This window comes from Larimichthys crocea, chromosome VI (genome assembly GCF_000972845.2).
Source record: "Larimichthys crocea isolate SSNF chromosome VI, L_crocea_2.0, whole genome shotgun sequence".
NCBI lineage: Eukaryota > Metazoa > Chordata > Actinopteri > Sciaenidae > Larimichthys > Larimichthys crocea.
In genome coordinates, this window is record NC_040016.1 from 5,563,590 (window position 1) to 5,578,609 (window position 15,020).

Genomic DNA, 15,020 nt, shown 5'->3' on the forward strand with positions numbered 1-15,020 from the left:
ATGTGAGAAAACGGCCATGTCTCTCAGACCCGAGTGTGTGGACAGTCTAATTGGCAGAATAGAAATATTGGGTTAGTTAGTTAGTCAGTTAGTGAATTGAAGGTAATTTAATGAGTTGAGTTGAAGCAGAGCTGTGGGAAAGCAGGCTTCTGCACTCTCCACAGACACAAAAGACTGGAGTGTGTCTGCATTTGCAGCTCGTAAGGATGTACAGTCGGGTGAACTCTCACTCGGTCGCTCTCTTTCTCTCTCTTCATTTGTCAGGGGTTGCCATGGTGATGGGGTAGGCTTGCCACGGCGGGCCCATAATTTCCAGAGAGCCTGTCTAGATGTGACACGTCCTTTTCAACCGGGCATTGTTTAGATGCTGATTTACGTGTGTTTGTTGCACTTTACCACCACCTCCTCCACACCTCCAGCGGGGGCGGCAAACTTTTAAAGGATCCCGGCATCCAACAGCAGGTAAAACAGCATGTCAACATTTTGTTGAAGGATTTGATTAAACGATCAAGATGCAAATACAAAATTGGTTCAGACCATTTTGCCAAGAAACCAAGAAATGCTTGACTGTTTTTCATGAATAAACATTACCTCTGCTTACGATTTCTTGAAAATTTCTTCTTTTGCTTTTTCTTTCCCTCTCTGTTTGAAACAGTGATTATTTTCCCAACCAACCCATCTCTCTTCCCTCCCAGGAGGCGTTCCTACACCACAGAGTCCAATCCCAGGCCAGCCCTTTACCCCATCCCTCTGTGTTCAGCCTGTTAAGGACTTTTTGTGTTCAGGGTTTTTTTTCTTCTTCTTTTTTTTTTTTTTTTAAACTTTTTTCTGCTCCCCCTCATTGAGCCACTTGAGCCTGGAGCAGATGGAAAGATTGTAGTGGGGGGAAAGTAAGCAAGCAGCAGAGAGTGAGAATTGGAAGAAGCCATGCAGAGAGTGAGGCAGCCCAGTGACGATGCTTGATGAACTGAACCACTGACCACAAGAAAGTCTTTCTTCCACTTTGACTGAGCAACCCCGAGAGACCAAGGAATCAGACAGGACGACAGCCCAGAGGGAAGACATCAACTCATCCTCTCAGCTGAAGGGCAAAATAAAACCCAGTGAAGGACTTGGAGAGCAAAAGAAAGACAGAGAAAGTTAGAGACAAGGAGGGGAGTTCTACAGATGAGAGTTAAAGCAGAGAGGTAGAAGGAGATGCTCAGAGAGGCCAGATAGTGAAGACAAAAGTGAAACAAGTAACAGGATTTGCTGCAGGTGTGTCCACAAAGACTGCTCAAAGAAAGGGCGACACGCCAGAGTCACCCGAACAAAAGCTGCTGCAAGTGAAACAGGGAGTGAAAGAGTGAGAGCAGACAGACGCAGAGGGAACAGAGCTAGATAAAGATGGCCAACTCAGGTCTCCAGCTGTTGGGTTATTTCCTTGCATTAGGTGGTTGGATCGGCATCATTTCCACCACCGCCTTGCCCCAGTGGAAGCAGTCGTCTTACGCTGGTGATGCCATCATCACAGCCGTGGGTCTGTACGAGGGGCTGTGGATGAGCTGTGCCTCGCAGAGTACAGGACAGGTGCAGTGCAAGATCTTTGACTCCATGCTCTCGCTGGACAGTGAGTACCATGTTTGAATTTGTCTCTGCAAAAACTTGCCTGACCTGTTATACTTTCACTGGCTGTTTCTCTGATCTCCCTGTGACTGCGAACTAATGAAATTCTACCAACAATTTTAGAAAGCTTATCACATTTGAAGCAAAATATTATTGACGAAATCTTAGTGGGTTGAACTTCATAGGGTACTGTGTGGACGATTACTCCAAAATTCAAGTATCAAAGCTTGAATTCAAGCAATAATCTGCTTGCACAGCATCACCAAGGAAGGTTTCTCTAATCTTTTAATCACACTTCACACTGTATTCTCATACTTCTGTTCTTGGCTGCTTTCATTGATGTTGCTGTTCTCTAAAAATTGTACTTTGACAGTTCTGTGTGAGTTTTCATCAGCCAGGGCGACAAAAGGAAGATTCAGCAGAAACTTTCGCCTTCAGTTCTTCCCCAAAGCTAACCCCCCTTAGAAATATCTATGGCGTCTTGTTACAGTCACAACAGTTATTGCAGCTGGCCCATTCATTTGGCCACACGTACTAATCAGCAGCAAAGACAAGAATGAAAACAAGACTTCCAAGCCCTCGCTATATCTGGGATGCATTAAGTTCAGACATTGTAAATCTCAGTTAAAAAACTGCTGTTCAAATCTTTAATGCAGTTCAATTAAATCTTCAAAACATCACGAAATATAATACGTCATAGGGGGTGGGGGCAGGAATGTGGGGTTCAGACATAAATTAGCTTGAGCCTGCTGTCATCTCAAATCTGTAAGTAGGACCAAGTGACTCATAATTAATGGTGCAGAGATTATAGGAATCCATCCATCTACTGTCTGCTTAAATCACCATATTAACGATTCTAATGAAAGGCTACAGGATGTGGACTCAGGCAGAAGTAATTTTAACAAAACAATTGAAGGCTTTTGAGTTTGTGTTTTTCCTTGGTGGTTTCGAGTCCTGCTGTGGCACACTTGCCTTAAAGCAACAAATGAGGCACTTTGCAAACATTTTGGTGTCTTGGTGAGTGATTATATCGAATATATTTTCTGTGGCATTGTCTGTGAAGGGTGCCTGAGCTGATCTCCCATCTCCTTTGGTTCATTGCAGTGATAAGAACAGTGTATTGTCCTGACGGATGAATAGGGGCTGTTTGGAGAAGAAAAGGGCAGTGTTGCGCCAAACACCAGAGATATTCCCAGAATGCGCTCTGTCTTCCCCACACGCGCGCATTGTTCCATTTGTTCCATTAACACACCCAAGTGAGTGCAGATTCACACTGAAGACAAACACTGAAGAAAACCTTTCTGAAGAGTTAACTCTATGAACACAGAAGAGGAACGTTGTGACCAAGCATTCTTGATCAATCACAGGTTCATTCAGGTGTTTCCCCAGACAGATTATGAAATGGAGTCAGATCAGCATACAATCATGTGTCCGGGGTCAGAGAAGGCACTCCATGTCTGAATCTTGATTAAACACCCCTCTGGCGTTGGTTTGATCTGACCGTAACACTGATTTGAGTTCAGAAGGATCTCGCTTCCCTGGTTACACATTCTCAGCGGGAGCAGCATGTGATGGTGGGTGTAATTGTTCACCAGACTGTGTGCTGCACTTTGCTGATGCAGCCAAGCAACCGTAGTGGAAAGTGTTGGATGTGTGGCGGAGTATTTTGCTCAAAAAGGAGATGATGAGCAGGATAATACACGGTTGAGAAGGTTGGCTATTATTGTCAAAAGAGTGTGGATGGTGGTGCTGAAAGGACAGCTCTTTAGAACAGGAACATCTGAGCATCATAACAGAGAGCTGCCTCTGTCACTTTACCTCATATTCGCTCAATGTTAAACACAAAACAGTGTACAGTACAGTGTTTGTTGTAGACATCTTTGTGTCTCTACTGTACATTCACGTAAAAATGTAGTTTTGCTTGCTGAATGTAGCTTTAAATTCAGTAGATGAGGGCAGTGACACTGTTAGTTTAACACCACTATATTAGTATTTCTCTTAGTTTACACTCCTACTCATACTTAATTTAACATTTATATCATATTGTGGATCAGCTGCCCAAGAGCCAAATCTGCTGAAACAAGCAGCTGTCCAATACATATAGTACATCATCTGCTGTAATTGGTTATCTGGTGTTATTGGTGGATAAAACTGGTGCTATTATATATGTTCCTATGGTCCAAATCCCATAAAAAGACCCAAACGAACAAAGTGTTTATGCTACGCATTACTCTTTGATTTCCCTACTTACATATCTCTGGCACTCATTGGTTCCTACTAAGGTAAAATTATCTGATTTTACCTGATAAATCCCAAAACAGCTTGCCACCGTGTTTTTTTCCCCTTTAGCAGACGTTAGTTAAGCAGGACATTTGTTTGGGACTATTTTCATCCGTGGACAAATACTCAGTTAGTACACTAGTGACACGATGGCATATGTCAAAATAATTTAGAGTTTGTGTATGTGTGTGTTTGTGGTAATGAAGCAACATGTCACCCAGTATAATTGCGTGGTTTATTGATGACTTGTTAGTGGAATGAATTCGTTGTTGGTGTTGGGGCAAGAGATTTTTTAGCAAGACCAATTTAGAATATCACCATCATTATCCTTTAATACTAGAAAAGTATCCATGATTTGCTGAAAGGTTCAGTCATAACTATGACTAATAGTTTCATAATGGCAAACATGTGTGGAGTTCATGTAAAAAGAGCAAATGAGGTGGTGTCTCACTGTAACACGTTTGTCTTCGCTCTTAAAGAATTGAGTCTTGACCAGTTAAGATAATCGGGACACCACCCTGTTTACTTAACAGTAAACTGCAGGGAGACTCAATTTACGCCAAATAAACTGTGGAGATAAAATGAAGAAGATTATTTTAGTGAGTTTGCGCTTTCAGTTTGAGGTGAAAGTAGTTTGTCAAAGGGCAGAGCTGTCAGATATGAGATAATTTTATAGTTTGGTAGTGAGTGGGCAAACATATATTACGTACTACAGAGTCATAAGTGACCTCACAAAAGGACCTTACAGTGCCTACACACACGCCAGCAAACACACACACACTCATTGAAAGCTTGTGGCTGGCACTGCCAACCTTGGCACTGGAAAGAGAGGACCTAGTGGGTGAGCCAGCCCACCCCCACCTCCTTCCTTTTAGCCTCTCCTTCACCCCAAAGGCCCCCCGAATAGCCTTCTGGTTTGTCACTGACAGAGTGCTCAGAGTAGTGTCATTTAGCATTGGCCTGAACCCCCGCACACCCTCAGAAGAAGAGAGGAATGCCCAGAGTGGATGAAAGAAAAGAAAATCAGACCTCTCTCTGTTGAAGACTATTCAGATCCTCCATCAAAAGAAGCACTGGGACCATAAATCAGACTTCAAAGATTGTTCCATCCTCTTTCCCTCAATCATAAGTCCCTTCAGATCATCTTCTGAAATGCTACTTCACTGCTACAACATGAATGATGGTGTGTGTATTTCTGTCACAATGACAAATGATGGCTTCATGTTTCTGCTTGAGCTTGTTACTCAATAGCTCTAATTGAAGTGATTTTTTTCACATATGGTCACGTTCTATTGTATTCAAATTTGTCGGAATTTAGCGACAAATTTTACATTTGATATTTGACACAATAATGTAAAAACAATCCTAACTCGAGGTACAATTACTACAAGACTTGAAGACCATGAGGTGTGAAGTGAAAGCTCTTGTCAGGCTGGTTAATTTCCTTTTCATGCTACTCTGTTCTGTTCTGATTTTATTGTTGATCTTGGAAACAGTAGTTTGACAAAAATAACTTTATTAGAAAAAAAAAAGGTCCACCAACTAGTTATATTTATATAGGTAAATGGTAACCTTTCTAGTCTGCTACACTCAGAAAATTACACAATAATCCACCTTGCTAGGCTCTTTAAGCTATGCGCTTGTGTCCCAACACAGTTTTTTCGGGCCAGTCAATGTTCTGTGAGGAACCACTGGTAGCTACACTATCAGTTATGGCCACGTTTTAACTTTAAGTGTGTGACGGTGTGTGCAAGTTGTGACTGTTCACCCAAAAACAACAATGGCAGCTGCTAAAGAGGTTAGCGTGGATGCTGCTAGCATCATATATCAGAACTGTAGAGTACTTCACTGAAAGAAGGAAAGAACGACACTGAAGGCTTTTCTGGATGAAAGAGATTCTTTTTCTCTTTATCCGACCAACTTCATGAAGAGTTTGACTTCGTTACAGCGACAATGGCTGTTTCAGATAGTTTGTTACACAGAACCATCTGGAACAGTCAGGTTGAAGTAAATGAATTCTGAATTAAGGTTTTTATTTTTTTAAATAATTCTAGTTGAGAGTAAAAATGATTTCTTGATCTTGGGAACAGTAGGTCGATAAAACAACAGCAACAACAACAAAAACCTTTCCCTTAAAGCTATGAAGACCGTAAAATGCAGTTGAAAGCTCCGTACAAGTCTATTCAATGATGTTGCGTTTGGGGCTTTGATTTAATTTGATTCTCACTTGTCTCCTGTGACGTACAAACACTGGCTTACACTTTTCAAGTCATTGTTATCTGAAGCAAATGCCGGTGACCTCGGCTGTTAAACTGCATGAGAAGCTCTGTTATGTTTACTTTAATTACCATATTTGTCAGATATCACAATCATGATATTGAACTGTTTTGCCACTGTTGGGATTTCAATAATCCCCCGGCTTGTTGTAAATAAGACACACTGTCAGTATTTTGACAGTATCATTAAGCGCTCAGCATTCGCTTTGGCGTTGGTGAGTGTTTGTGTCTGAGGCAGTAAAGTCTGATCGCTGTGGCGACGGCCCCTTGAAAACAATCTTGCTTTGTGACAAAACCACACTAATCCCACTGTGTGAAACATGCAAAGCAGGCCCTCCCACAGCTGCTCCATGAGAGAGAGGGAGAGTTGTGTGTTTCATCCGTGTCTATTCCACCTACAGTAATTGTGTATGTGTGCAGATACTGTTGCATCTACACATATGTGTGAGTGTAAATATGTGTAAATATGTTCCTCCCACTAAGTTATGTGTGTGCTGAGGCCTGTGTGGGCAGCACATTAGATTTTTGAGAAGGCAAAAACCGCAATGGAATGATCTTGAGAAGATTTGGAGGATCATTTAAGGTCCCAGATCTTGGCCAAGAAAGTCACCTCTGGACTTTAAAAAACTGGAATTAGCCTGCTGGAAAATAGGACAGTGGTGGACTCTTTCCTGTCGTAAATGAATGTGGTCTCCCATCAATCCTGCATGGAGTGTGTAGCTTCATTCCATTGTAATTATCACTTTAATGTCCAGAAATGTTTGCTTTATTCCAATGGACGGACTAAAAGACTTGTGTTCTCATCTCCTCACCACTCTCCTCCCTCTCCTTTCCTTTATTTTTTTGCCCTCCCTTTCAAATCTCCGACTGTATCATTCACTATTCTGTGCACCCCTTTACTATCCCTGCCTCCTCCTTTCTTTTTCTTTATCTAGTCCACATCCAGACATGTCGGGCCCTCATGGTAGTGTCAGTATTGATGGGCTTTATCGGCATCATCGTCAGCGTGGTGGGCATGAAGTGCACCAAGGTGGGAGATAACAACCCAGTCACCAAAACCCGCATCGCTGTGACCGGAGGAGCTCTCTTCCTGCTCGCAGGTGTGATTTCTGCTGTGTTATCTCTATATTTCATTTAGTATACTAATACTGCAGTATCTCCAGCAAGCAGTGCATTTAGAAAGAGTAGTCTGGCATTTTTCTAGTCTGAGTGTCTCACCAGGGGTGTTTTGGGTAATTAGAGTCCCTGCTGTAAACAGGAAGTGGTCATTTTAGAAGCATTAGCTCTTGACCTCAGACATAAACCACAAGCCCAGGGGAGAAAATTAGCCAGACACGGATTCCCCAATTCATTTGTGTGTTGTTTTAGCTTCAGTGAATGTTTGCAGGATTCACTGATGGGCTGCAGAGAACAGCCACACTGTTGTTAAGCTTTTCTCCCTTTACAGGTCTATGTACACTGGTGTCTGTGTCCTGGTATGCCACTCAGGTGTCCTATCAGTTCTTCAACCCAAATACACCGCCCAACGCCAGGTATGTGGAAGAACTGCTGCCAAGCTCCGAATTATATACAGTACTATACTTTAGATTATATACATGTACATAATATATTAATGTGACACATTTTATTCAGCATGCATGGATAAAAAGGCATTTTGTGTATACAGTCTAGAGTCAAGATATCTATTGACGATTAACCTCTATTTAATACTGCCCCACCCTTCTTCTAATGTGTCAAAGGCAACAGCACTCAAATCATTAGAAAATGTGCTGTTTCTTTTCTCTCTCGCTTTCTCTTGATTGCTCTTCAACTTTTTATTTTGTTCACTGACATATTTGACAGTTCCTTCACTATCTCTCATTATCACACCAGTCTGCTGCTAGATACGTAGCAGTTGTTTTACAATAAAATAAATGGCCATACCTTTGTGACAAAGTAAATCAGTACTGTAGTATTTGAGTTTAGCAGTCATTGGTGTTCAGTGCTGCATAGTTACGGGACCATTGGAGTGTATTACGTGAGGAGCAGGGTCTTTTTTAGGGGCAGGAACTACAGCCTAAGAACCAAGGTTCCTGCAGTCATGTAGGTAATAATCATAGCTACATGGCTGGCGTTAACTGCTAACACTTTATAATTTACAGTAGAGTCATAAAGATGGCTTGCTTCAGCTGCTAACATTTCTGTAAACATGTAAGCTAATAACAGCTGTTAATTATTGTCGATAAACATGACTAATACTAGCTGCAAACAGTTGACAATTATGCTCAATAAACATAGCTTGGCTGAGCTGTTAAAAGGTCCCAATTATGGCTAATAAACATGGATAGCTTTAGTTTTTAACAATTCGTAATTATAGCTAGCCAATATTTGCTTCTAAGATTTCCTAATATCGACCTATTATGAACATGGATAGCTTTAGCTGCTGCCAAAATAAAGTTTAGGTTTTTGTCCATGCATGTTAGCATGAAGTGAGATAAAAAGAAAAAGAAAACAATGCTTGTCTTATTTTGAAAATACTTTTGCACTGCCTAAGAGATGGCCTTTTTTGAATATTTCTTGTGTCAAACTGCTTGAAATTTCTTGTTTTTTGTCATCCAACGAGTTGGAGCTAATCACAATAATTCCTCGGAAGAAATGTAAGCAGACTGTAGGCCTATACCTCTTTGTAACCTTTTCCTTCATCTTTCTTGCACAGGTATGAGTTTGGCTCGGCCCTGTTTGTGGGCTGGGCGGCGGCCAGTCTGACGGTTCTGGGCGGCTCCTTGCTGTGCTGCTCCTGCTCTAAAGACGACATGCGAGGGCAGCAATATTACCGCCAATCACAGCCTTCCACAGCCAGGGAGTACGTGTAAAACCCACCCCCTTCCAGCAGCCACCCAAACAGAGAGCATCAGACATGCTTGGCACCACCCACTACTTCTTTTTTGACAAATTAAACCTGCTAAAACAAAACAGAACAACACAAAAAGACTATCAAGAGTACACACATGCAATCAAATTGTACACTGAACATTCATTATTTATGAGCAGACAACATACATATTTCATGTCAATCATCCAGCTAACATATAATGATGAGCTCATGTGAACAGAAACCTCACATTTGCATTATTGTCATTATTTAATCTGACCACAAAATCACAGCTACTGACTCTGAGTTATCCATTTTCTGAGAGATAAAAAGTAAACAAATAACAAACATTTGTTTCTTGAAACAGCAAAACTACATTTGAAATGTACACAAAGGCAAAATATAAGGTGTATCACAGCAGATACCCAGAGAGAACGGACATGGAGCTAGAAATATCCGTACTGCAACACATTTATTAGCATGTCCTATGCTTCCTGGTTGGAGCTGCATGCGTGGTTTGTCTCCATATTGCTTTGTGTATTCACACTCCACTGGTGCAGTTATGTTGTGTAAAGGGAGAGCTCCAAACCACTGAGCAAAACCAAAAAAAGTTACTCAGCAGGCTCCTCTGCTGTGGTGGGAGAAACAGAAGGTTGGCTTGTACAATCTTATCCAGGAAAACAAGACTGTTAGGCCGTGATCACAGAGGACAATGATTCCTCCTGCTCAGACTCAAAGCAGAGTCGCAGGTAAACGCTGAGCAAAGAAGGCACAGAGGAATGACATTTTTGAAACTAAAAAAGAGCCAGCTTAAAATGAACTGCCTAACTGTGAAAAGGATGAGGAGCCAAAATAATGAAGATAAAGTTTATAGAACTTTTAGAGACCATTCTGGTGACGTGGTGGTGATTTTTCTAGTGAGCTTTAATTCAGTTCTATTTAGTTAAATTTTATTTATATACTGCCAAATCATAACATATATCATCATATCTCATGACACTTTCCATCTAGAGCAGGTCTAGACCGTAGTTCTCTTTATAATATTATCTACAGAGACTCAACAATTTCCACCATGAGCAAGACTGTGGCAAGGAAAAACTTCCTTTAAGAGGCCGAACGTCAAACCTTTAACTATAATACGTCTAAAAACACTGGACTCTGCTGAGAAAATATCCACCAGGTGGTAGTTTTGAATTGTTGAGTGTAAAGTCGCACCAAGTTGCTAAACCACCACCCCAAAACTCCAGAATAATATCTCAGAAGATCTCATTAGCTGTGTCCAGATGAAGACAGCGTACTGTATGTGTGATTAAACCAACCAAAAAGGCAGATAACGGTGAAGAAGCAGGTGTGTTCAGTGTCCTGTGTCATTAAGGCCTCAGGCGTCCATTTTCTAACAGCTGAGGAATCTCCTCACTTTAAAAGAAGCTAGTTCTTTACAATGTCCTGTCTTAGATAACAGTCACGTGATGAGAGCTGCCCATGAAAGCACAGTCTGAACTGCAGGAGTGGAGGTGAACTGTTAGTAAAAGGTGTTAGCTCGTACGGAGTGTGAGTGTTGTTAATGATTTCACCATTTTACTCAACACTAAGACAAGGTGGAGGTTCTCATGAACATGTACCATACTCCATTTACTAACACCATCATTCCAGATTTATACGCGTCTTCATCTCATAATCTCTTCTATAACCATCCCAATGTCTAAGATCTGTGTTATTTCATATACTTCTCACACACACATAATCATCATAAGCTAAAGGACACTAGTGGATTAAACATTATTTCACAATAGATCATAAGCTAGCATGATTCTTAAAACAGAGTTGTAAATATTATAAACCATGTCATATATAACTTTAAAGCAATAGAACTGAATACAGGTGATTTGGCAACTCCATGAGAATGAATTTCAATCAATAAAATCAGCATTAGAGCCTGTAAACCTCAACAGTGGGTCTAAATTGGCTCCCAAGCTTCCCCTCCCACATCACTTTGCTTTCATTTGTGTCTCTAATAGAGCGGGTCCATCACTGTCCCACATAATAGAGCCATTAACTTTTCTTAGAATTGCTCCAAGTCCCCCCATTTCCCAGTCATACAGCCTCTCTTCTTGGTAGGAACTTGTTTGTGGAGAGCTCTGTTATTCTCAGATTGGGGGGTTGTAGGTCTTTAGGAAATTCCTTGTGCCCTTTAAATAAAGGGGGATGTCAGGCGTCACTGGTCTGTCAGTAGCAGCTGTGCTTTGAATAGGGATAGTACAACAACAAGTCTGATAAAAAACTACCTATGCTATGTCCAAAGAAAAATATACAATAATTTAATGATTAACATTTTGGGAAATGTGCTTATTTGCTTTCTTGCCAGATGAGAAGATTGATGCCATTTTTGTTTGCCTATTATTCATGAAGCTATAGCAAGTTAGCTTAGCATAACATACAGACTGGAAGCATTGGGCAACAATTAGCCTGCTCTGTCTGAAGCTAAAAAACAAATAACAACAATTTTTGAGATTTCGAGGTAAATGGTGTTTCTTTTTGACTCTAGCTTCATGTTTAGTGTACAGACATGAGAGCACTATCAATCTTAGCAAAAAAACAGAAAAGGTGTTACCCGAAATGTAAAACTAGTCCCTAAAAACAAGAGTACAGTCAGAGAAATCCGACTTAATGTGATGTATTTCACCTTTATCAATTAGCACGTCATGACTAATATTTATTTGAAACATGTAATCTTTAAACCGTACATTATTTGCCAGCTGACATGTAGCATCACCTGCCATGTTCCCTCCCACTGACTTTCCTCCACCCTTTTTGCTAATCATCAGTGTTTTCTGTCTAATAACTTGTTGTGAGAATCTGAGAGGTCTTGATGTGTCTCTTATTTCCCCTCCTGTCCTCTAATCCTGTTCTTCTCTGAATGTCTTCTTCTCTCCTCTAATTCAGGGCAGAGTTGTTGAGTGAAACTAGTTTCCCTGACTGATCAGCCCCTGCCTTTTTATCGAGGACTGTCCGACTGTCCAACCACTGTCTTCCCCCATTTTTTCCCCTTTTTACCTCTTAGACCTTAAATTTGGACCTCTTGTAGTAGAATATTCCTCTTCCCTCAGTACTACATCTGCACCTTATCAGTTTCAATGGGAACCAAGATGCATTGGCTTCTCCCATTTTTTCCCTACCTTCTGAGCCTTTTCTGTAAATATGGACTCTTAAAGGACATGTGATCAGACCTTCTATTTAAGAAGTGCGGTGGTCTCCATTTCAGCCTGTCAACCCTCTACTACACCTCCCACAACCCTTTCTGTCCCATTATTGGCCAAAAGTTAACAATGAGTTGATTAAAGCCTTTGTGGTTTTGTTGCGCTGATTTATGATTTCACTTATATCCTATGACCTCTGGGGTTTTTTTTGTTTCTTTTGTTTGTAAATGTATCTTTTGCGTTTATTTTGTTTGCTGTGACTGTACTTTGACTGAAACGTGTCTTTTTTTCCCTTTTGAATTGCAGAGCAAATGTTAAAAGTACCCCACCAGAGAAAAGGGAGCAGTACTTGTAGTTTGGGAGAGTCTTCTGGCCTTACCATGGTTTAGATTCTGTCAACAGACAAAACACTCTCACTGAGGAATTCAAAACAGACAGACATCATTAAAGAATGAATTTGTGAACAGCGACCTTTCAAGTGCATTGCAGCAATATAATCTTTGTTGGATTAAAAGAAATAGTTTTGGGGAGGTTTGATGACGTAGTTTCAGGGGGATTGACAAAGATGATATCCTTGTCTTGTCTGTTTTGTTGACTTTGGGAGAGACAGTCATTCAGGGTATGTTTTCTATAACATGTTAAAATGCCCGGGTGTATATACCACCTACTCTATCCTTTTTTTTTCTTTTTTTTTTTTTTTACTACATATATATAATGTTTTACTACAGTGCCTTATAACACATGTTTGTGCACATGTATGTTTTTGACATCATGGATTCTTCATAGTCTCACACCCTGTTTGAGGGATGTGTGTTCATAGCTCCTCTGCCAGCAGTTCTGTATGCCTTTATTTGTATTATTGTTGGATTTCTGAAAATGAATGTGAAGCTACTCTGCAGTACCACTTACGAAACAACAAAGACATGCAGTACATATGATAGATCTTCAGCATAGTGCCTTATGCCACTGTTTGTAAGAAGCTCTGTACCTGTTTCCACGTAGCCTGGATTGAGGATATACCCAGTACATTCATTTTGTTTTGTTAAGTGCCAATATGATTTTGTGTGAATGACAGAGTCGTTGTATTATTGACTCTAAAGGATGTACTGTACTGTGTGCTGTCTCCTGTACTAAGGAACACCAGTTTGCTGAGTGTTCAAATGCCCTTCTGATGCCTGCATTTATTTACCATGCCATTCCTTTCTCTAATATTTACCTCCTTGATGTTGTGTATCATCTCATTTACAGTATAGCCCTGTCTGTTTCTTTTAGAATAAAGTAAACAGAGACATAAAAATGGATTTGGCCATGAGTCAGTGTTTATTAGTTGTTTCCTAACTTTTCACCCTCAGCTGACTTTCCATCCACCCCCCTGCTCGTTCCTACTTCTTTCCAGCTCAAATACTTCTTTTGCACCCTGTTGTTCAATAATTGCAGACGTGGAATTTCACTTCTGCTCCACTGGACTGTGGCACATTCTCAGAGGTGGACTCACAAAGTTAACTTGCTCACCACTGCTACAACTGACAACAAGACTTGAATTTTCCTTGTTGAGTTTTAACTATGAAACAGTTGTAAAATCATGAGCTTGGAATGAATTGTTAGTTTCTGTCTGGGTGGATGCAGATTTTTACATCCCTGCTGGTGAACCAGAATTTTTCAACCAGAAATCCTCATTTTAATTACTTGTCAAAAGCAAGTGTAAATCCACTGTCTGCGGACAACCATTTAGAAGCCTCAAGTTTGGCATTGTGGCTATTGCCATCTGTTTTCTTTTGTTTTTTGTTTTTGAGCCAGAAGTGACCATATTCAGATGAGAGTACTGAGCTATTGGGTCATTGCGGGTTGCTTTCGACTCAGCAGGTAAACATGTTTTTTGAAAACATCTTGATTTATTTTTGATCAACACTGCCTAATTTGGCAGTTTAGCTGGATGAACTCTTCACAAGGATAACCAGCGTTATCATCTATGTTACTCTAAATGGGACCATTGTTTAGTAAATGAACATCATGCTGTATGGAAGAAGACTTGGAACTAGTGACTAAAAACCTACACTCATGAGAAATGTGCATAAATGAAGTGAGAAGTAGGATAATTTCTCAATAAGTCTCAACCCTCTACTGGCCATTAGAAAGAATACAGGTTGAAGACCCACTGTTGGATTCACTTCGCAGACCTGGAAGCTAAACTCTCAATGGTCAAAACCTGGTACCTGCATTACCCACAATGCAACTCACCGCCAGTACTTCAGTCAAAGATTCAGGTGTGTTGCTAGTAATGTCTAATGTAGCCTTGAGCTATTAGCCTCAAGCAGAGATGATGAATGGGCTTCTGAGATCTCCACAGCCTGGGTTTCCCATTCTCAAACCAGGCAGGAGTTCTTCTTTACTTTTGTATTTAAGAAGGAGTTAGCCAGATCAAGTTAGGCTTTTTAGAACAAAACCTCATCCTTTCCTTTACAGAGCTGTAGATACATGTGAAATAAAGAAACCCTTACCATATAAAGACCCTCTCGATTCAGCTAATTCAGAGTACTAAAGGCTTGCATTAGTTCCGGATGAACTTCAGAATGCGTTTTTTCACACAGAACAAGAGCTGTGAACGCAGAACATCTTTCCTCGCCCCGCTGTTCAAAGTCTTCAATTCAATTCAATTCAATTCAATTCATTTCAATTCAATTCAATTCAATTCAATTCAATTCAGTTCAGTTCAATTCAATTCAATTCAATTCAATACTTTATTGTCCCTGATGGATAAATCTGGTGCAGCTTAAAAAACACATAGGATAAACATACTGCACATACAACAAC

General features: G+C 40.6%; 1 protein-coding gene across 3 annotated transcripts; it reads left to right on the plus strand.

Annotated features, from left to right (window-relative positions):
- The first annotated feature begins 797 nt into the window (after window positions 1-797).
- Window positions 798-13,510, plus strand: cldn19 (claudin 19). Of its 3 annotated transcripts, none has more exons than XM_019271979.2 (5): window positions 798-1,609; window positions 7,097-7,261; window positions 7,609-7,693; window positions 8,857-9,003; window positions 11,956-13,510. In XM_019271979.2, the coding sequence occupies exons 1-5, from the start codon at window positions 1,387-1,389 to the stop codon at window positions 11,990-11,992; spliced, it is 657 nt and encodes a 218-aa protein (XP_019127524.1). In that variant the 5' UTR covers window positions 798-1,386; the 3' UTR covers window positions 11,993-13,510. The 3 variants fall into 3 exon arrangements, with proteins under 3 accessions (XP_019127524.1, XP_010754390.1, XP_010754384.1); XM_010756082.3 differs by having other exon boundaries at window positions 799-1,609; window positions 12,516-13,510; XM_010756088.3 differs by lacking the exon at window positions 11,956-13,510 and having other exon boundaries at window positions 8,857-9,013.
- The last annotated feature ends 1,510 nt before the right edge of the window (window positions 13,511-15,020 follow it).